The sequence below is a fragment of the Zootoca vivipara genome, chromosome 3 (genome assembly GCF_965207765.1).
Source record: "Zootoca vivipara chromosome 3, rZooViv2.hap1.1, whole genome shotgun sequence".
Classification (NCBI taxonomy): domain Eukaryota; kingdom Metazoa; phylum Chordata; class Lepidosauria; order Squamata; family Lacertidae; genus Zootoca; species Zootoca vivipara.
In genome coordinates this window covers 109153688-109175810 of record NC_142586.1, presented here as the reverse complement: position 1 = coordinate 109175810, position 22123 = coordinate 109153688, and the positions used below count along the sequence as shown (strand labels likewise).

The 22123-nt window shown below is 49.2% G+C and overlaps 1 protein-coding gene across 4 annotated transcripts in view; it reads right to left on the bottom strand.

The window, feature by feature from the left end:
* The window catches only part of CCDC85A (coiled-coil domain containing 85A), a 123886-nt gene extending 104325 nt beyond the window's left edge, over positions 1-19561 (bottom strand). For all 4 annotated transcript variants that reach the window (XM_060273141.2, XM_088667430.1, XM_035110930.3 and 1 more), the window contains exons 1-2: positions 17810-19561; positions 10762-11698 (exon numbers count right to left, since the gene is read on the bottom strand). In XM_060273141.2, the coding sequence (XP_060129124.2) occupies positions 10762-11698; positions 17810-18088 (1216 nt within the window). In that variant the 5' untranslated portion in view covers positions 18089-19561. The remainder of the gene's footprint in view (positions 1-10761; positions 11699-17809) is intronic.
* Between the last annotated feature and the right edge of the window lie 2562 nt (positions 19562-22123).

The following is a 22123-nucleotide window of genomic DNA, read 5'->3' as shown; positions in this document are numbered from 1 at the left end:
AAGGATACTGACAAGCTGGAATGTGTCCAGAAGAGGGCAACCGAAATGGTCAAAGGCCTGGAAACGATGCCTTATGAGGAACGGCTTAGGGAGCGGGGTATGTTTAGGCTGGAGAAGAGAAGGTTAAGGGGTGATATGATAGCCATGTTCAAATATATAAAAGGATGTCATATAGAGGAGGGAGAAAGGTTGATTTCTGCTGCTCCAGAGAAGCGGCGCACGGAGCAATGGATTCAAACTACAAGAAAGATAATTCCACCTAAACATTAGGAAGAACTTCCTGACAGTAAGAGCTGTTCAGCAGTGGAATTTGTTACCAAGGAGTGTGGTGGAGTCTCCTTCTTTGGAGGTCTTTAAGCAGAGGCTTGACGGGCATATGTCAAGAATGCTTTGGTGGTGTTTCCTGCTTGGCAGGAGGTTGGACTGGATGGCCCTTGTGGTCTCTTCCAACTCTATGATCCTATGATTCTCTATCTTTAGTAATTAAACCAAAGCATGACCGTGAATGCAGCCCCTTCTCTCCTCCCATTGCTGTGAGCAGCAATTAAACCCAGAAACCTCTAATTAATTAACCACAATTCACATTTAATCTGAACCAGGGAACTATAATTACCAGCTTTTGAGCAAACCAGGACATTCAAACCAACAAGCTTGGAAGTTGGTTTAATATCCTGGCTTGTTCCGAATCTGGTCACCATTGTTTCCTGGTTCGGACAAAGCAGAAACTATGGTTAATCAGAGACTTTGGGGTTTAACTGTCGCTTACACAGAGGGAAAGGGTTATTGGGTCCAGTGAAGGCTGGATTAAGCACATAAGACAATGGATCCCACCAGTATTTTCCTTTTAAAAGGGTTCACATTTAAGCATCAGGCCACCATCAAAGGCAGAGGAGCAGTAAAAACAAACTGGCAATTTTACTAACACCTCATCCCTGTCACTTTTGGGGAAGCCCTGTTCTAAAACGTTCCAATTCCTTCGGCCGGAAAGCTTAAATAATAACCTACAGTCTATGCACAGAGGAGGAGACGGAGGCCTGTGATTAATGTGCCTTATAAATCCTAAAGGAATGAAGAGGTTAAGTAAGCGGCAGTTGCCAAGAATTACCCTAATGTAGTTATGCATTAAAATCAGTGTTGCTCACTCAGGCTCCCTAATCGCAGCTATATTTCCAAGAAAACCCTGCCAACCTCGTGCTTTATACTTCATTAACTGTACCGAAGAGAAAGCCAGTATGCTATTTAAAAAGAGCTGAGTTAGACGAGCATACAAGGCACCATCCAACCGTCTTAGGGACTCCGCTCCAGACACAGGCGCCTAGTTGCACCCAACATGTTGCACGTTGTATGCATGACAACTGTTGCATTGGGAGAGGCCAGCCATGCCTCTTCCTAATGCGACATTCGCACTGGCGTCTCTTGATGTAGCACAGCCCGAGGCAACATCCCACCAGGACTCCTCTGCCCCCGAAGATTTGGTGGGGGTGGGTCTGAGCCCCATCCCAGCAGACACTGGGAGGACTGTAGAGACCTAAACCCCATCGAGTTTGTTCACCCAACTCCAATTTGTGTAGGGTTTATTCCTTAGCTGTTTCATCTTCCAAAGATAACCCGCAAAGCAGTGGAGATTTAGGATCCTTCCCAGGATGGTAACCCCCATCTGCTTTTTCCAGACAAAACCCATCCAAAACTGCTTACAAACATAAAATATGTATGGGGGGGGGAATCAAGTGACAAATTCTTGTTTCCAGTTCTATATGTTGGCAAACCAATGTTCGTTGGACTGGTCATGTTGTACAGATGCCTGATTATTGCATTCCAAAGCAACTACTCTATTCTGAACTTAAAAATGGAAAGTGTAATGCTGGTGGTCAACAAAAGAGGTTTAAATGTTCTCAAACAAATCTTTAAAAATGTAGTATAAATACCAACAACTGGGAAACACTGGCCTGCGAGCGCTCCAATTGGAGAACAGTCTTTACCCAAAGGTGTCATGGACTTTGAAGATGTTTCAACTCAGGATGAAAGGGATAAATGTGCTAAGAGGAATGCACATTTGACAAATCCACACCGTGATCAACTCCCACCCGGAAACCAATGTCCCAACTGAGGAAAGATGCGTGGATCCAGAACTGGCCTCCACAGTCACTTACAGATAATAATAATAATAATAATAATAATAATAATAATAATAATAATTTATTATTTATAACCCGCCCATCTGGCTGAGTTTCCCCAGCCACTCTGGGTGGCTTCCAACAGAAAAATGAAATAAAATAATCTATTAAACATTAAAAGCCTCCCTAAACAGGGCTGCCTTCAGATGTCTTCTAAAAATCTGGTAGTTGTTTTTCTCTTTGGCATCTGAAGGGAGGGCATTCCACAGGGCGGGCGCCACTACTGAGAAGGCCCTCTGCCTGGTTCCCTGTAACTTGGCTTCTCGCAACGAGGGAACCGCCAGAAGGCCCTTGGCACTGGACCTCAGTGTCTGGGCAGAATGATGGGGGTGGAGACACTCCAAAACTCTGTTTTACTTGGCTACAAGTAATCTTACTCGGCTACAAGTGATAGAAGAAGAAGTAGTAGTAGTAGTTATGGTTTGTGAATCCATCATGCCGATGGGTCTGAAGAAGCAAGCATGGCTGAGAATACTTTGATTCCACTGGCTTTAAAAAACAAAAAAATGTGTGGTGAGCTCTTTTGGGCCAAGAGCCTCTGGGAAATCCAGCGCTTTCATATATCAGGGGAGGGCGCTTAAGGTCTTTACCCAATTTGGCTTTGGTTAGCCTTGGCTTTCAGATGCCAAGCTCTCGATTCGTTTGCAATGTTCTCGGGACTGATTTGGTGCTTCCTGAACCAGATACAACAAGGTTAACCAGCAGGTTTGAATGCCAAGGAGCAGATGGCGGTGCAGGCAAGGCTGGAATGTGCAGGCAACATTTCCTGGCTGTCAAGCCAGCTGCAAAGTCCAGCTGCTCAGGAAAGCTGCCACAGGAGAGGGTGCTCAGAAAGAAATGAAAAGCAGGAGAAACTGGGGAAGGACAGAGCAGGCGTAAGGAGGAGCCGCCTAGACTGTCTCTTCTAAGTCAAGGGCAAAAAAAGATTGGAAGTACAATCCCCAGCATCTCCAGGTCAGTGTTAGAAACTCAGATATATAAGCTAAGCTCCAAAGGTTACCGTCGCCAAAACGGAATGTCTAGTTGCCATTTGGGGGCGAGATGGCTCTAAAGTCTTATTTTTTAACTAGTGTCATTCAGCCCGTTCAGTAAACGGGCGCTAGAACATGTGAGGAGTGTCGGGGCCGTGGCCTTCCCTCCCTCTCTGCGCTTGGCTGCTGCGTCTGGGAGGAGAAGGCCAGCCACGACCAAGCGAGAGGGACGACTCCGGCTCCCCGCCTCTGGGACTGAGGCGCAGGTGAGGGGAGACGGGGAGAGAGAGAGAGAGAGAGAGAGAGGGAAGGAAGGAAGGAAGGAAGGAAGGAAGGAAGGAAGGAAGGAAGGAAGGAAGATACCCCCGCACACTTCCTTACCCTCTCCTCCTCCTCCTCCACCATGCGGAGCCCTCTTTGCGTTTTTTCTTCCCGCCTTTCCCCTCTGAGGCAAAGGCTCCCCTCACATGAGGCGGGGCTCCTGCCCGGCAGTGCCGGAGCTCCCTGGGGCCGCAATGGCAGCGCCGGCGCTTGAGGGAGCCGACCGAGAAAAGAGAGGCGGAGGTGTGGGGGAAAGAGCCGCAAACTCTTCCCGCCACCGCAGTGGCTGCTAACGCGGGTGGGCGGGGAAGGAGGGCGGTGGGCATGTGAGGCTCGGCACAGCGGGACCCAGCCGGGGAGCCTCGGCGAGAGCCAGTTTCCATGAGTGTCCTGGGCGCATGAGCAACTGTCTCTGTGTCCAATCCCTGTGTCCGTGGGGCACATGCGCAGTAGCACTTGCATATTATTATATAGGATGATGGACGGACTGTGAGTGATTCTCAGTTAAGCATTGAGCTAGTTCAGATGACAACCATGAGCTATGTTAAGAGCTTTGAGAACTTAAGGAATTGCAGTGACTGCTCAGGCTCAGGCTGCACAGAGAAAGCATTTTGGTTCCAGAAATTCATTCCAATTGTGAAGATGGAATACAGCGGATAGAATTCTAAAGACATTCCATTTTGGCATGTCTTGGTATAGAGAGCCATTTGGCACCTAGCTTATATATCTGAGCTTCTAACACTGCCAAACCCTCCTTACCAGACTACTAGGCTGTCTATGGCAGGGACAGCCAAGGCAGTGCCCTCCAGAAGTTGCAGGACTCCTGACTCCCATGAGGATCAGCCAGCATGGCCAATGGTGAGCAATGACAGGAAGCAGAATCCGCATCCTAAAGAGCATACTGCGCTGGCAACCCCTGCCATAAGGCAATCAGGCTACTGCAATTCTAAGCACATGTACATGGAAACAAGGTTACTGTTATATCATTTAGTTACAGGTAGGTAGCTGTGTTGGTCTGAGTCGAAGCAAAATAACAGCCATCAACAGCAATTAACAGCCATCAACAGGTTCACCTCTCCTATCAGCCCATCACCCATTCCCACCCCCCACCCCTCTGAATATAAATAAGGGTCTGGTTGATTCTGTTTCAGTGTATCTGACGAAGTGTGCATGCACACGAAAGCTCATACCAAAATAAAAACTTAGTTGGTCTTTAAGGTCCTACTGAAGGAATTTTTTTATTTTGTTATATCATTTGTTATATTATAAACTGTTATATTATATACTGAAAACAAGGTTACTGTTATATCATCAGGACACTGAGTGTCGAAAATGCCAGTGAGGCCCAAGGACAGCGAGAACAAGCTTTTCTCTATTTTCTTTTCTATCTTTGCAGATGGCCACCCCCCCTCAAAAAAAAGATACTTTGCAATTTAACATCCTCAAGTGCTGCAAATGCAGCTTCTCACAAGAGCATTGTGCAGCCTTTGGCGTTCTCAAGTGTTCTTGGAAACCCTGCTTTTTCTGTAGAAATTCCGACGCTGTGTGGTGACAGATCGCTAACTGCAAGGGGAAACACTCTATTTCGTCTTCTTAGAGTGCTCCGTGTCTGGCAAACCACCCCACCAGAAAACAGCTTCCTATTTTAAAAGCGAAGGCTACAGTCTATTAAGTGGGCTTTGCTCCATTTAAGTCAGTTGGCCACGTTCCCTGGCAAGATCACAAATCCAAGTACAAGATAAATAAAAAAATTCCTTCAGTAGCACCTTAAAGACCAACTAAGTTTATATTTTGGTATGAGCTTTCGTGTGCATGCACACTTCTTTAGATCTGAAGAAGTGTGCATGCACACGAAAGCTCATACCAAAATATAAACTTAGTTGGTCTTTAAGGTGCTACTGAAGGAATTTTTTTATTTTGCTTCGACTCAGACCAACACGGCTACCTACCTGTAACCAAGTACAAGATGTTTAAATACAGATCAAGCCTTGAATTGTCAGACTACTGTAATGGTGTAAATTGTATTCAGCTTGGAGAACGAGATGGTGGACCAGAAGGTTCTTATGTTCTTACGCTTTCCTTACATTCAGAAACATTATCTAACCATTAAAATCTCCCCATTGGGAACTGTGCATATGACAGATCTTCCTCGCTCCTCAGCAGTGCTTCCCGATTAAGTTCTCAAGGCAAGGAGCTTTTTCCTCCCATAGCGCTTACTCGGACGTTAAGTTCTTGCATCTTGCCAGAGAAAGGTAGGTAGCCGTGTTGGTCTGACGCACTTCAAGACATTGCCTCTGACATTGTTGCACGGGTCTGTCTTTGCAAGACTGCTCAGAATAATAATAATAATAATTTATTATTTATACCCCGCCCATCTGGCCGGGTTCCCCCAGCCACTCTGGGCGGCAGAAATGTCAGCCGGTTCAAAATGCAGCCACTGGATTAAGGACTGGCATGGGGAAGTGATCTCACTGGTTTTCAGTCAACAGCCGTGCTTCCTGGTCTACTTCCGATCTCAAGATAAAGCACCAATTTTAATCTGTGGCCTTCCAGAGCTTGCTGGATTCCAGACACCCATGATCCCTGACCACTGGGCATACTGGTTGGGGCTGACAACAGCTGAAGTTCAAACAACATCAAAAGGCAGCAGATTCCCCATCCCTGCTTTAACGCACTAACTTGGGAACCAGGTACCTTAAGACAAAGGTGGGATGGGTGTCTGTGGGGGGGGGGGGTGAGTGCCCTGCTTGGAGGGAACAGTTGACTGCAGCCCTGAACAGATGGGATCCTTTTAGGAGGGGGTGGTGCACTGCAACAATTTGTTGCAGACGTCACTTGTATTCCCTTGTAGTTCCTGCACCCTACTCTCCAGGAGAGCATGTGTTCATAGAATCACAGAATCGTAGAGCTGGAAGGCACCCCCAAGGGTCATCTAGTCTAACCCCTTGCAATGCAGGAAGCTCAACAAAAGCATCCATGACGGACGGCCATCCAACCTCTGCTTAAAAACCTCCAAGGATGGCAAATCAAGTTGATGGACTGTTTCCCGAAATGGCAAAATTAACTGGGAAGCACAGGAACCAAGAAGACGAGAAATTTTTAAAAAGCAATGGGAAATGTTTATAATGTATATACAAAATCATTGCAAACGGGTCAAAACATTAGCAGGATTCTAAATACACTTGCAATGTAATAGAAAGTACAGATAATTTAGGAAGATGAAAAATTGGAGACGTATTGATATGCAGTTGCAAATAGAATTTAGAGGACCCATGGATGGGATGGGGGGAAGTCAGGAGATTCAGATTAATCTTGATACGTGGAATTTGTATGATCTTTCCATGTAAGTTTATTCTTTCTTTTCTTTTGTCTATTTTGGAAAATCAAATAAAAAAATTATTTAAAAAAACACCTCCAAGGATGGAGAGTTCAGCAACCGCTCTTCCCAATCGTTAGGAGCTCTCTCATTTAACACACACATTTATTTCCCTTTCTTCTCCCTGCTACCTTTTTTAAATGAATGCCGGAGCTCTGAAGGTCTGGTCTCAGTTCCCAATCTATCACACCTCCAACATTACAGTGCCAGAGAGAGAGAGAGAGAGAGAGAGAGAGAGAGAGAGAGAGAGAGAGTCAGCACTTTTGCTTCTGCTCATTAAGAACCTCAAGGGGGAGCAAGAAGTGGCAGTCGACAGCCTTTGATATTCCCCATAAATGCAAAAAGAGAAAGAGAAAAAGGGAAATGGCAAGGAAATGGAGCCAGACTCTCAGTCAAACAAAGGAGTTATAAAATTAGACGTTTGGAATAAAACTATTGAAGAATGCCTCATGAGCACACATGGTCTATTAATTCATAGCTGTTAAGCTGTACTGAAGCATCCCCCCTGGTTTTTGTGAATCATCCCAAAGTGGAATGACCCACATAATGGTTCCTGGGGGAAAGAAGTAGGTGTTAGCCCTACACCAATAATGGAAGCAAGTGATGTGACATAAGCACATCGCGTCTTTCTCCATCCCACACAGCCACTTGGGGAAAGGCCGAAACCATAGAATCGTAGAGCTGGAAGGGAATTAAGCACCATCTATTCTAGTCAACCCCCTGCAATACAGGAATCTCAGCTAAAGCATCCATGGCAGATGGCCGCCCAACCCCTGCTTAAAAACCTCCAAGGGAGAAGAGTCCACAACCTCCAGAGGGAGACTGTTCCACTGTCAAACAGCTCCTACTGTTAGAAAGTTATCCCGTATATTTGATTGGAATCTCCTTTTGTGAAACTTGAAGCCATTGGTTCAGGTCCTACCCTCCGGAGCAGAAGAAAACACAACCCTTTAGATGAGGGGTAGGCAACCTAAGGCCCATGGGCCACAAGCAACTCACGGAGGTCATTTAACCAGCCCATGAGCTGCCCCCGAAACGAGCCACCTGCTCGGCGAGTTCCCACGCGCTGAGCTAAACCGGCACAGCACGGTGCGGGGACTCACTTCCACAGCGCGAACCGGCCCAGGCGAGGTAAACCTTGCTGAGCCCTGCTTTAGATATTTGAAGGTGCCCATCGTCTCTCCTCTTTTCCAGGGTAAATGCAGAGGGAGGGAGGGCGAAGTTAACACGCATGAGAATAAAGCCATACCAGGCCTGTTCATTACTATGTGTTACAGCTTGGAAGGAAGAACAGACAAAGTGTGGGATGTGATACATAAGAAGCAGTCAAGTACAACATTCCTTGTTTTCCTAGAATGGACATGCAGGGGAAGGTTTGGTCCAGCCAGTTGAAAACTTCCTGTTTCCTCCGGGCTGGAACATCCTTCCTTTGCATGTGACTAGAGGTGGGCGTGACCTTACCTGTTCAGGTAACAAAAGGACAAGGCACACAGCACACTTGACTTCCTCCATCGTTAGAGCAGCTTTTTAGCTAGAAATGCCCTGTTGGCTTTCCAACAGAGGACACTGGGATTATCCCCATATGGGGTAGATCAACATGTATATATCTGGAACTAAGTCTGCCTTCAGGGATCCCACTGTGAACTCAAAGTTCATCAGCAGAGCATCTGATTGGCACTAGGAGAATGGGGCGACAGAGGACGAGATGGTTGGACAGTGTTCTCGAAGCTACCAACATGAGTTTGACCAAACTGTGGGAGGCAGTGGAAGACAGGAGTGCCTGGTGTGCTCTGGTCCATGGGGTCATGAAGAGTCTGACACAACTAAACGACTAAACAACAACGAGTAAGGTGGCCACCACTGCCTCCTGCAGCAGCAAGTTCCAGAGGTTAAACTATACATGGCATTCCACACTCTCACCCTTCAAAATGGGAAGATTTGTAGGTTCCCAGTAAGATCCCAATTCTACAAAGACAGATTCCTGGGCTGCTACCACCAATCTCATTTTTTTTACCCTGGTGGAACCATCACGACAACGTCAAGATCCTTCCTCAGATGTACCCCAGAGCCTACAAGTCACTGGATCACCATCCTGAGAAATAATCAGCAAGACGTGAACGCCAACTGCACCCTTAGGAAATGATTTGAGCTTAAAATCCTTCCGCTGCACAGCCGTTGAGAGCCTGATCGGCTTCTCCGTCAACTGAGACTAGACGTGCATCCCAGAAACATCTGTTAAAATGTCAGCCTACTGTCGCAAACTGCATCGAAAGAGCTAAATGTCAAAGGAATCTGCTTTTGTATCTTTGCAGAGAATCCCAGGAAAAAGCAATTAAGATGAAGCGAGTAAACATTTGCCAAGTAGGCAAGCTTAAGTGGAGGACAAAGACTGCAAGACTGTTGAAATGTCCCCTTTAAGAAGGCAAAGGTACAATGCATGGGCAGTTTTGGGATTCAGAATTGTGGCTCAATTTGAGAATGTGATGCTTCTAATGGCAGAGATACCCAACGTGGTGCCCTCTAGGTGGTGCTAGGTGACAGCTCTCATCATTCCTGACCAGGGGTGCGGGAGAAATTCGATTCAGTTCACCATTACGTACAGGCAAACCTACTTAATTTGCCCTTAGAGTTGAAACACAGCTATCCTTTGAAATTCACACTTCTCTGAAGTTTGTAATGCAATTCTCCAACCAATGTTTACAGAAGTGTAAATATGAGAGGGGGGGGGGATGTGGATAATAACAATAACAATTTATTATTTATACCCTGCCCACCAGGCTGGGTTTCCCCAACCACTCTGGGCAGCTTCCAACCAAAGAAAGTAATTCATCAAATATTTAAAAATTCCCTAAACAGGGTTGCCTTCAAATGTCTTCTAAATAGTAATAACTATGTTAGTGAAATCAACATACAAAAAAGCATTGTTATTCATTGCAACAACAAAAAAATACATACATTGGTCAAAATTGCATACATCAGTGGGTGTATTAGGAGAAGTTCGCACTTCGATGCTGATGGGTTTTCATTCAGACTTTAAAAGCAACATACAAATTGCTGTAGAAATGTGGAGAACTGAATTGAAGATTGGAAAGAGAGAGAGAGAGAAATAGACAGAGAACCAAAACTAGCCGACCCATCCATCCCTATTCCTGACTACTGACCATGAAGGCTGGCGGGGGTTGGGAGTTGGAGTCCAACAACATCTGGAAGGCAATGCATTGTCTACCCCCTGCTCTAAAATCCTTCTTTCACTAAGATATGGCAGCAGGAGAAAAGCCCATGAGGAACGACTCGCTCATTAGTGGAAAAGGCCAAGCAAACTCCAACGAAGATTGCAATTTGTGGACACCAAGGAAACTCCTGCACTGGCCTTTGGAAAGGCCGGGTTCAGTGAAGTCCTTGATGCTATGTTTTGAATGTCCCCTGGAAGCAACCCTATGCCAGAAGACAGCAGCCGTAATGAATTAAAAGCTACACAGATGCCCTCCATCCCCGCTATGAAAAGGAGGCTTCTCCCCATCCAGCCTTTTCTCTCCATTCCATATCTAGCCTATGTGCACTCACTGTACATTAGCTCCAGCCTGGAGGAATCCCATATTTCAATGCCTCTTTGTACAGGCAAGACGCTTTTGCGCAAAAGCCCAGGAGATACAACTGTTGTGCAGCCTGTTACGGCAATGCATCCATCAACTTCGCCCATACTTAGCAACTGAATCATCACTGGGGGGGGGGGTGTGACTGGAGCCTTGGCTGCGATTCCTGCTTCGCGCTGCGCAAGAAGCCTTCCATCATGTACGTACAGAAATGGGCGCCTTCCCCCAACCTTGATGCGTCCATAATTTGCACACAAGCAAAGAGGAAAGATTGACCCTTCGACATCATCATTGCAATAAAATAAAATAAAATAACATGTACTCACCATTCATCCCATTGTAGAGGCCTCGGTGATGTGGGGACAGGTCATCCGTCACCGGCCTCCGTAAGGTGCCTTCTCTGCTGCTGCTGCTGCCCCCCAAGTGCTTGAGATGGTCCGGGCTTCCGCCATAGTGCTGCTTGAGATGTTCGGGGCTGGTCCCCCTCACTTTCGGGAGGTGCTCAGAGCTCCCGCTCAGAGCGTGTTTGTGGAGAAGTTCGGGGCTGCCACCGCCAGCGCTGTGCTTCTGGTGCTCCGGGCTGCTGCCGCGCCTGTGTTTCTGAAAATGTTCGGGGCTGCCGCTCAACAAGTGCTTCGGCAGCGTTTCCGGACTGCTGCAGCTGTGCTTCTGCTGCTCCACAGCCCCCTTTCCGAGAGTCTTGTGATGCTCCGGGCTGGGCCCTTTCAGGTGCTTCTGGTGATCGGGGCTGCCGGAGCCGCGGGGTTTGTGGAGGTGATCGGGGCTGGCGCTGCGGTGTTTCTGATGCTCGGGACTCCCCTCGCTCCTCACCTTCTGGAGGTGCTCAGGGCTCGAGTTCGGGTGGTGCTTGTGGTGGTCGGGGCTATCCGTGCTGCCGGTGCTGGAGGTGCTGCTGCCGTCCCCGACATCCCTGATGAAGGCGCTCGTGGCGTTGAGCTGGCAGAGGCTGGCCTGGCTGTCGATCGAGTTTCGGCAACCGGCAACACCGCCCTTCTCCTCGTCCAGCAGGACGCAGAGCTCCTTCAGCTCCAGGTTCTCCTTCACCACCTCCTCCTGCCTAACTTCCAGCTCCTTCAGCTTCTGCAGGTACAGGGACACCTCCTTGTGCATGACGCCCGCGCTGTACCGGCCGAGCCTCTGCCACTCGCGGGAAACCTTCTTGCCTTTCTGCCGGTCGTCGTCTAAGAAGCAGCAAAGGTCTCGCAGCTCCTGGTTGTCCTCCTGCAGTTTCTGGTTGATGTCCTTCAAAAGAGAGAGAGAAGCAGAGAGAGAAAGCAATAGGTTAGCAAGGGGAAGACTCTCGTCTGATCAACATCCATGTCTCATGGGAAACAAGCTGAAGCTTGTATTACAAACTCTTCCTCCTGCCATTCCCTCCCACACAGAACCATAGAGATGGAAGGGACCCCAAGGATCATCTAGTCCACCCTGAACTGTTGCTGCTGTTGGCATCCATCTGTCTCAAGAGACAGTGGAAGAGTGTGCCTTCAGGGGTGAAGTCAAACCGTTGGAGAATTACAGCCCTGCTGTGGCTGTAAAGACTGATACAGGAGAGACATGTTTAATTGCAACTGGGGCAGATAAAGGCATCCAGTCGTGCAAATGCACCTTCATCATAATAATAATATTTATAATAATAGTAGTATTTATACCCCGCCCATCTGGCTGGGTTTCCCCGGCCACTCTGGGCAGCTTACAACACATAAAAAATGGTAAAACATGAGACATGTGTTTTATCATTAGACATTTCCCAATACAGGGTTGCCTTCAGATATCTTCTAAAAGTTAGATAGTTGTTTATTTCCTTGACATCTGTAAGTAAAATATTATTTATACCCCGTCCTCCCCGGCCAAGACCGGGCTCAGGGCAGCTAACATCAAATATAAAATACATTAAAACACAATCCAACAAAACTGGGCCACCAGTGTGCGAGAATCACTCCAGAGGAAGTTCTACTACATCTTCCAAACAAAAAAGTCAGGATAGTCCATCTTTACGGTTCCTCTCAAGTTTCAGACCACTGGCCTTTATTGCAGAAATATATTTTGGGCCAACACAAACTCAGTACAGTCAAGGTTTATTTTTTAAAAAAATACCAATGACTATCCTTTTGGAGAGAGAATTACAGGAAGAATCATCAGTGGGTGATAAAACGCTATCTTCCTTGTAAAACGGGTAGAGGAACAGATTTAGGCTGTCTTCCAGATACAGAGTTAAATAAATCTTATGCTATCTACCTTTTTTTCTCTAAGAGAAAGAACAATATCAGGAGAGTCAGAGGTAGAAAATGAGGCTAATCCCTCTTTTTTTCTCTTCTATCAAACAGGGCCCAAACCTTTCAAGACTCCAGTGAGGAGGGGGAGAAACCAAGCAGAATGTGCAAACTGCAAGAGAGCCTGGCTTAACTTCTGAGTATCCCACCAAGTTATACTCAAAAGTAGATCTATTCAAATCGGTGTACAGTACTATAGGGAGCTGGGAGCATGACTTTCAGCACAAAACTAGCTTTCATCTACTCATAACCAATCCCTTTTGAATTCAATTAAGCTTACTCCCAGGAAAGTGCGGTTAGGATACAGTTCCTATCTGCACAGGAGTGCGGCCAAGACTTGAAGCAAAAGCAGAATCATAGAATTGTAGAGTTGGAAGGGACTCTGAGGTTCATCTAGTCCAGGCATCCCCAAACTTCGGCCCTCCAGATGTTTTGGACTACAATTCCCACTGGTCCTGTTAGCTAGGGATCATGGGAGTCGTAGGCCAAAACCTCTGGAGGGCCGCAGTTTGGGGATGCCTAATCTAGTCCAACCCCATGCAATGCAGGAATATGCAGTTGTCCAACATGGGGATTGAACCTTGGTGTTAGTGATGTTAAATATGCCTTAGCCCAGGGGTCAGCAAACTAAGGCCCGTGGGCCGGACCAGGCCCAATTGCCTTCAGGATCTGGCCCGCAGACTGTCCGTGGATCGGCGTGGGGATTCTGTTCGTTCGGACTGCGCCATTTTTTTCCTGCGCCATTCCATTTCCCCCCCCCTCTCCCTCCCTGCCTAGAGGAGGAAGGGGGTGGGCTGAGCTGGCTGAGCACCATTTTAAGCAGCCCCTCTCCGGAGCCAGCCCTTTCGCACCGCTCATCTTCCCTCCGCCGTTACCACCCTGGTGCTCCTGTGGGCCAGAGAGCACAGCGGACGAGCTCACTCTGCCTACCCACAAGAAGCGGTGGCGGCGGCAGCCCCTGGGAAAGTAAGCACAGCAGCTGGGGCTGGGGAGGGAGGGGAGGGCGGCTACTTGCCCCCCTCGCCTCTTTTTCCAGCTCCCCCTCCCCCGGGTGCCACTTCTCTGGCCCGCCACAATGTCTGAGAGACAGCGGACCGGCCTGCAGCTAAAAAAATTTGCCGACCCCTTAGCCTTTAGTGTGAAGGTCTTTTAAAATGGCATCGACAGGAGGGAAGCTAATAAAAATCAGGGTCACAGCAGGTGTGGAGGGGGGAATGTAATGTTTTCCTCCCCTACTGTGATCCAGAAGATGGACTACTTAACCCTTAGGAAATTTTCCCATTCAGAACTGCCCTCCCCAAGCTGCTTTTTTCACTCCAAGAGATTCCCCATATTTCCCCCTTTGCAGGTGAAAAAAAACAGCCTACAGAAGAACATCTTGCATGCAGAGCATCCCAGGTTCAGGACCAGGGTATCTCCAGAAAGGACTAGGAAGGTCCCCCTGGTTCTGAAACTCTGGAGAGCTGCTGCCAGCCAGTGTAGGCACTCCTGAGCTCAGATGGGTCATTAGCTTGGCTTCCTAGGTCTCCTGAAATGACCCAAGTGTGAGGTTCAGCAGCCGTTCCTTGTTCACCCTTCCTCTTTCCAGCTGCCCCGCTTGTCGCCAGGTCAATTGAGTGCATCATTTCAAAGTTTTATATGCCTCCTCCGCTGGCTGGATCAATAGTCAGCTGGGGCTGTCACTAAATATAACCACCCGGAAAGAGCTTTGGGGGGTGGGTGGGTGAAGATATATTTTTTCCACCTTCCTTTCCACAGTTTCTTCTCCTCTGCCTCTCTTGACAAGTGGGGACTGCATTAGGGCACAGAACACATAATAATCCATACGGCCCATTAACTCATCAATCCACTAGCCATTTGCAAAGCAATTAGGACGAGTTTTTTCTTTTTTTTCTTTTGCCGCACATGCACAACCCACCCAGAGGAGCTAGCCTAAACAGATGTGGTGGGAAGTTGGATAGGACTAGGCAAGAAACAAGGAGGGGAGATCAGGACAAAAATGCAATCTTGTAAAAGCCCATTACAGGGTGTGAGTTGTGGAATGCTAAAAGCCAATGAGGCAAGCGTGTGGGGCGCAACAAACTTTTTCTTTTCTTTTTGCAAAGTCTTCTTAAAGTGTACACATCCAAGTTGGGCATGTGCTCTCCTGATCGCCTAGAACGCACAAGAATTCTCTCCAGGTGATCACATGGGGGAGCTTTACAAAAAAGCTGGTGGTGTGTAGGTGCTGGGGCAAAGGGAGGGATGTGGGGGGGGTGGTCTCCCCGGGTGCGGACCACCGTTCCTTTCCTGGATTCATGCAGGTGCTGTTAAGAGCAGGGTTCAAAACCCCACTCGGCCATGAAGCTCACTGCGTGACCTTGGGACAGGCACTGCCTCTCATGCTAACCTACCTCGCAGGGATGTTGTGCCGTTTAAATGAGATGAGAGAAAAACATGTACGGCACCTTGGATCTCCCTGGAGGAAAAGGTGGTATGTAAGGGCAATCACAGAATTGTAGAGTTGGAAGGGACCCCTAGGGTCATCTATTCCAGTGTTTCTCAACCTTTTGGGGGCCAAGGCACACTTGTTCCATGAAAAAAATCACGAGGCACACCACCATTAAAAAAGTTAAAAAAATTAACTCTGTGCCGCCCTATATTGACTATATAATTATGACTGTAAGAAACACTTGCCAATTGCTGTGTTGGTTGCAATCTCCTGTAATAAGGCTTCACAAGCCGCTGATTTCTCTGCCAGCACAATCCTTTGCTCAGCAAGTTTCAGGTTGAGCTCATCCAGCCAGCTTCTTTAAGTTTGTCTAAAACCACCCTCCCGTGGTGGTGGCTGTTGAGAGCTGCGCTCGCCCCGCATCGTGACCCGGCTGGCTTCCGCCAGGCACGTGACAATGCAAATCGCCCTTCTCGTCGCCGCACGTCGCGGCACACCAGCCAGCGTCTCGCGGCACACTAGTGTGCCGCGGAACAGTGGTTGAGAAACGCTGATCTATTCAAACCCTCTGCAATACAGGAATTGTTTGCCCAAAGTAGGGCTCAAACGCACAACCCTGAGATTAAGAGTCTTATGCTCTACCGACTGAGCTATCTCCACTCAATCGTGACTTAAACACCATAGGATGGAAAGGAAGTATTGAGGGAACATAAACTGCAGAGGACCACAGGTTGGGTGGATCTTTCTCAAACAGTGCAGAAATAAGAGGTACTTGTTGTCATCATCTTCACGTTTATGAATCCTTTCCCCCAAAAGATCAAGACATCGTATAGTTCTCCACACACACACACACACACACACACACACACACACACAATCCCCTTCTTTAGCCTCTCAACAACCCAGAAAATGTCTGGCCCAAGTTAACCCCATGAGCTTCACAGCTGAAGTGGGATTCAAATCTGGGATTCCCAGCTTTGTCTGATACCTGAATCAAACCACTACACTGCACTGCCTCATTTCAGCTCCTGGGGCTAAGCAGGTCTAGTCCCATGCATCTATCCTGGACCATATAAGAGCAGGAAAATGCTGTATACAGACTCAGGCTGTTACCTCTTCAGAATACCAGGCATGGGGTTGTTGGTTTTTTTCCCTCCAGACATTTTTTGGACTGGAAATAGCAGAGACTGACGCAAGGGGCAGATAGAGAAGTTCCCTGGAGGAATAGCAGGGTGGTAAGTAATATGTGATGTATGGAAGTGAGAGCTGGACCATAAAAGAAGGCTGATCACCAAAGAATTGATGCTTTTGAATCATGGTGCTGGAGGAGACTCTTGAGAGTCCCATGGACTGCAAGAAGATCAAACCTCTCCATTCTGAAGGAAATCAGCCCTGAGTGCTCACTGGAAGGACAGATCGTGAAGCTGAGGCTCCAATACTTTGGCCACCTCATGAGAAGAGAAGACTCCCTGGAAAAGACCCTGATGTTGGGAAAGATTGAGGGCACTAGGAGAAGGGGACGGCAGATGGTTGAACAGTGTTCTCGGAGCTACCAACATGACTCTGACCAAACTGTGGGAGGCAGTAGAAGACAGGAGTGCCAGGGGATATGCCAAAATCAGTTTTTGAAGGACAGAAGATGGCCAGGAAGATGGTGGGAAGAAATAGCACCTTTGGGGGTGGGGGAAGGGGAAGAAGAAATGAAGCCTCCATTAGGTCTACTTGCATTCAAGAAATTAGGGAGGGGAGACATATGCAGGCAGCCACTGCCCCCAATGCGCTAGAACATCACCTCCTGAGCTTTGAACATTCTCCAAGGGACATTTTCCAACATGCATTGGGAGGCAGTGTGGCACAGTGGTTAGAGTCATGGACTAGGACCTGGGTGACCAGCATTCAAATCCCTCCTTCAGCCATAAACCTCGCTTGGGTGACCTTAAGCTGTTCCTAACCCATCACTCAGTGCTGATTGCACTCTGCACATGCTCAAAGGTTACACATTAACCTTACTCCACAGGCTCTGGGACTGAGGCACCTCTGTGGCGCAATGGGTCAGCGTGCCTGGCTGTTAAGCAGAAGGTTGGTGGTTCAAGCCCACCCAGGAACAGCTGTGGGCAGGATTCCTGAATTGCAGGGGGTTGGACTAGATGACCCTAGGGTTCCCTTCCAACTCTACGATTCTGTGAGTCCTAGCAATCAAGGCAATAACTGTTTGTTTCTTTTTGGAGAGGGCGGGCTGGCATCTAAGACCAAGGAAACATTGTTTTCACCGCAACACTAGCATGAGGCAAACCAATCTCAGCTGGCAGATTTTGGGGACGACAGAATGGGAGACAGATGAATCTCCCTGGTGGAAAGCTGTTCAGTACAGTAATTCAAAAGGAGAACTTACCAGTGGGAAGCAAGTGTGTGTGTGTGTGTGAGAGAGAGAGATGCGTTTGGATTCTCCAGCTAAAGACATTTTTAAAAATTCTTGGAGGGAACTTCATGCAGGATATTCTCCCAGTGGCCAACCAGATATTTCTCCCCAGCTGTGATTCCCAACAGCTGGGAATTCAGAAACATCCTGCCTCAGAGACACCTGGCAGAAATTAGACTACTCCCTCCCGGGCCTCCCCTCTCCATCCCTCTCTCCCACCAGGTGTGTACCTTGAGTCCCCGGATCTCGCCCAGGTGAAGCTGCAAGCGCCGGTTGACCTCGCGGATGAGATTGCTGTGGTCCAGCATGGCGCTCATTTTCTCCGACTCCGCCTTGCGCAGGCTCCGGATGAGCTCCTCCTTGGTCCACTTGAGCAGCTCCTCGTCCGACACCTTGGAGAGGTCTTCGGCCACACCCGCCGCGCAACTTTCCGAGCCGGGCGCCGACGAGGCAGACGCCGACGCCCCGGCTCCAGGTGCGGATCCGGACGGAGTCGCCACCTTAGACATGGTGCCGGCGGCCCAAGTGGCTCCGGGATCGCCTGCCTAGGATGGGGGGGGGGAATGTCGTTGCACTCTGTATTCCACCAAGACCCTCAAACCCCAGATCTCGGAGGATCCTCGAAAACAACGCCTTTAGTCAGTCGGGACTGTTCCTCTCCGAGAAATCGGAGTGACTTCGGAATGCAGTAAAGAGCAAAGTGGGAGGGGAGTGCTTTCCCCCAAGCTATTGTGGCTTGTTCAGAAGGAAGGAGGCTCTCCCTTGGTGGTAAAAAGGCATCCTTGCAAATTATTTTAGAGGTGGGGAGAGACAGAGAGAAGATAAGGAATCTTCAATCCTCCGATCCGGTGGTTCTCTTGTTGAGCCTGCGTTTATAACAGCACCCCGCGGAGGGAGTCTTAAAACAGCAAAATCTTTGTTGTGTGTGTGGCTGGGGGGTTGTAACAAGGAGTTGGGGTGTTACCGCACAGCTTCGCCTCCGAGTCAGCAATCTTCAGCCTCAGAGTTTAGTGGATCTTCCAAATTCAACAGAAACAAACACACACACAAACCCGTGCACGCTAAGGAGTTTCACAGTGCCATCCGCGCCTACGAACTTGCGAGCCACGCGGCGCGATCACGAGTGGGGCGAGTCCACGCGCCCCTCCCAAGTCCGGCACTTTGCAAACAAAGTGGAGCCGCCCAAAAGGATCCTTGGCGCCGTTGGGCGGAGAAGGGTCGCTCACCCAGCGCCTCCCAGCCTGTTTTCCCAAAGGAGGCACAGAGAGGGTGTCTCCTCTCTTCCTTCTGCTCCGCGAAACTCAGGGGTTGCTCCGATTCGGTTCCGGCGCGAGACCGCGCGGCGCCCTCCCTCGGAAGCAGGGATCCGGGATTGGCGGGATCCGAGTCTCTTTGCTAGATCCCCGGACAGGACTCGAGGACTTTCCCTTGCTTTCCAGCTGCAGGTCGCCTTTCTGTTAAATCCTGCAACACGCCCACGCGCCCTCTCCGGACGCAGCAAGCGCGTGAAAGCGACACGCGGGTCTTTTGTACGTGAGGATGCGGACCAAGGGCAGGTTTGCGCCCCACTCCCCAGTCTGGGCAACGCAGCTTTGGAGACCGGGGGCTGGAGAAGCGGGGGAAAGGCACAGATCCGAGAGAGAACCGGACTCTCCCTACGTTGCTCCGGGAGAATCCGTGCGCTGGGGCACCGATCTGCCCTCTCCTTCCTCCGTTGCAGTTCAGGAAAGGGCGATGCCCGCTTCTCAACTAGGCTCGTCCCTGGCAGCCATCCTCCTCCTCCTCTTCTTCCTCCTCCCCCGTCCCGGGAAGCCGGGCCTCGCCCCGCTTCAGGCTGCGCAACCGGCTCCCTGCGGGCGCTCAGAGCGGCGCTCTCGGGGGCACGGACTGCCCAGAGCGCGCATTGGGCACAGGAAAGGTCTGCTCCGGCGCCCTGGGCAGGCGCTGCGCCCGCGGCGCGGTCCACGTTGGCCGGGCGAGAGTGAGAGTGAGAGCGAAAGTGAGGCGGCGCGAGGCTTTTCAGCGGGGAGGTGGCGGACCACGTGCGATGCCGGGGGGGGCGGGGGGGCGAGAGAGAGGGAGGCGCGGCTCACAGGCGCCACCTCGCGGGCGTGGCGCACAGGCGCCGCGTCTAAAATTGAATCATAGAATTACAGAATTTAGGGCTTGACACCTATCCTTCATAATACAGGATTGTCCTGTACAGTATTTCAATGTCCTGTATTGTTACAGTTTTATTTCAGATATTGTCTCTCCATGCTGTGGGCATAGCCAGGATTTTTTTTGGGGGGGGGGGGGAGAGCAGAACCTACCATATTGGCTTGAATATAAGCCACACTCTTTTTTCCCCAAATTCTGACTGAAAAGTTAAAGTGCGGCTTATATTTGGAACCAAGCTTTGCGTGCCCACCTCCCAGAACTACCGCCCTGGGCAGGGGGCAGCCGGCGCAGGTTTGGGGAGGTAGTACTGAGAGGCAGGCACGCAGCGCGCTCAAAACCGAGTGCCGGCGCTGGATTGGGAAGCGGAGCGCCGGTCCGGGCTGCCCCCTGTTCAGGGCAGTAGTGCACCTGCAAATAAGCCCTGAATTTTAAAACTGCGGCTTATTTGCGGGTGTGTCTTATATTCGGGCCAATACAGTACTTATCTGCAAGCAGTAGGTCAGTTAGTTAAGAATTTTAAATCTATTTACCTGATTTTGGGGGACAGATGCCCCCCATGTCTCCCTCTCTCTCTCTCTCTCTCTCTCTCTCTCTCTGCCAAGTTAGGGATCCTCTCCAAATGTAGGTGTTTGAAAGGTCATGCTTTTAAGCTCAGGGTAAGCCAAGCACAGGCAGATTTACAAATTCATGTTTATGGAGTAGGAGAAAACAAGTTTGCTCCGTCAATGACAGCTAAAGCATCCATGACAGATGGGTATCCATTAAAAAAAAAACTCCAAGGAAGGAGAGTCTATCACCTCTTGTGGGAGTCTGTTCCACTGGTTCCACTGGTGAACAGCTCTTACTGTCAGAACGTTTAGTCGGAGTGTCTTCCTTGCAACTTGAAGCAATTGGTTCGAGTCCTACCCTCCAGAGCAGAAGACAAGCTTGCTCCATCCTCCATGTGACAGCTCTTAAGATATTTGAAGATGGCTACCATAGCTGCCAAGTTATCCCTTTTTTAAAGGGATTTTCCCTTATGCTGAATAGGCTTCCTCGCGAGAAAAGGGAAAACTTGGCAGCTATGATGGCTACCATCCCCTCTCTCATGCTGGGGAGCAAGCATGGTGTAGTGGTTAAGAGCGGTGGACTTGTAATCTGGTGAACCGCGTTGCTTCCCCACTCCTCCACATGGAGCTGCTGGGTGACCTTGGGCTAGTCACACTTCTCTGAAGTCTCTCAGCCTCACTCACCTCACAGAGGTGTTTGTTGTGGGGGAGGAAGAGAAAGGAGATTGTTAGTTGCTTTGATACTCCTTAAGAGGAGTGAAGGGACACGGGTGGCACTGTGGGTTAAACCACAGAGCCTAGTGCTTGCCGATCAGAAGGTCAGCGGTTCGAATCCCCCCGACGGGGTGAGCTTCTGTTGCTCGGTCCCAACTCCTGCCAACCTAGCAGTTCGAAAGCACGTCAAAGTGCAAGTAGATAAATAGGTACCGCTCCGGCGGGAAGGTAAACGGCATTTTCATGCACTGCTCTGGTTCACCAGAAGCAGCTTAGTCATGCTGGCCACATGACCTGGAAGCTGTATGCCGGCTCCCTCGGCCAATAAAGTGAGATGAGCGCCACAACCCCAGAGTCGTCCGCGACTGGACCTAATGGTCAGGGGTCCCTTTACCTTTAAGGGGAGTGAAAGGTGAGATATCAAGTCCAAACTACTACTACTGCTACTACTCTTCCTCTTCTCTCCTCTTTTCCAGGCTAAACATACCCAGTTCCCTCCACCGTTCCTCAGAAGGCTTGGTTTCTACACCTTTTATCATCTTGGTTGCCCCCCACCCCAAACACACAGTGGTGCCCAGAACTGGACCCGGTATTCCAGATATAGTCTGGCCAAGGCAGAATTTTTATTTTTATTGCATTTCATTCCCACCTTTCTCCCAAAGAGCTCAAGCTGGTGTACATGGTTCTCTTCCTCCCCGTTTTATCCCCACAACAACCCTGTGAGGGAGGTTAGGCTGAGACACTGTGACTGGCCTAGGGTCACCCCGTGTGCTTCATCTCCATGTGACTGAGTGGAGATTTGAGCCCTGGTCACCAAGGTCATAGTCCAGCACCCAAACAATTATACCACGCTGTAGTTTTCCTCTAGTACCTGTTTAGAAGAGTATTTTGGCGGCGGGGGGGGGGGTATTTTGAAGAAGTGGGAAATGCTACAGCAGGTGAAATGAAATCTCTGCTTAGTTGGTAGCATGTGCTGTACAGTCGCAAAACTTTTATATAAAGGATTGTTGTTGTTTAGTCGTTTAGTCGTGTCCGACTCTTCGTGACCCCATGGACCATAGCACGCCAGGCACTCCTGTCTTGCACTGCCTCCCGCAGTTTGGTCAAACTCATGTTCGTAGC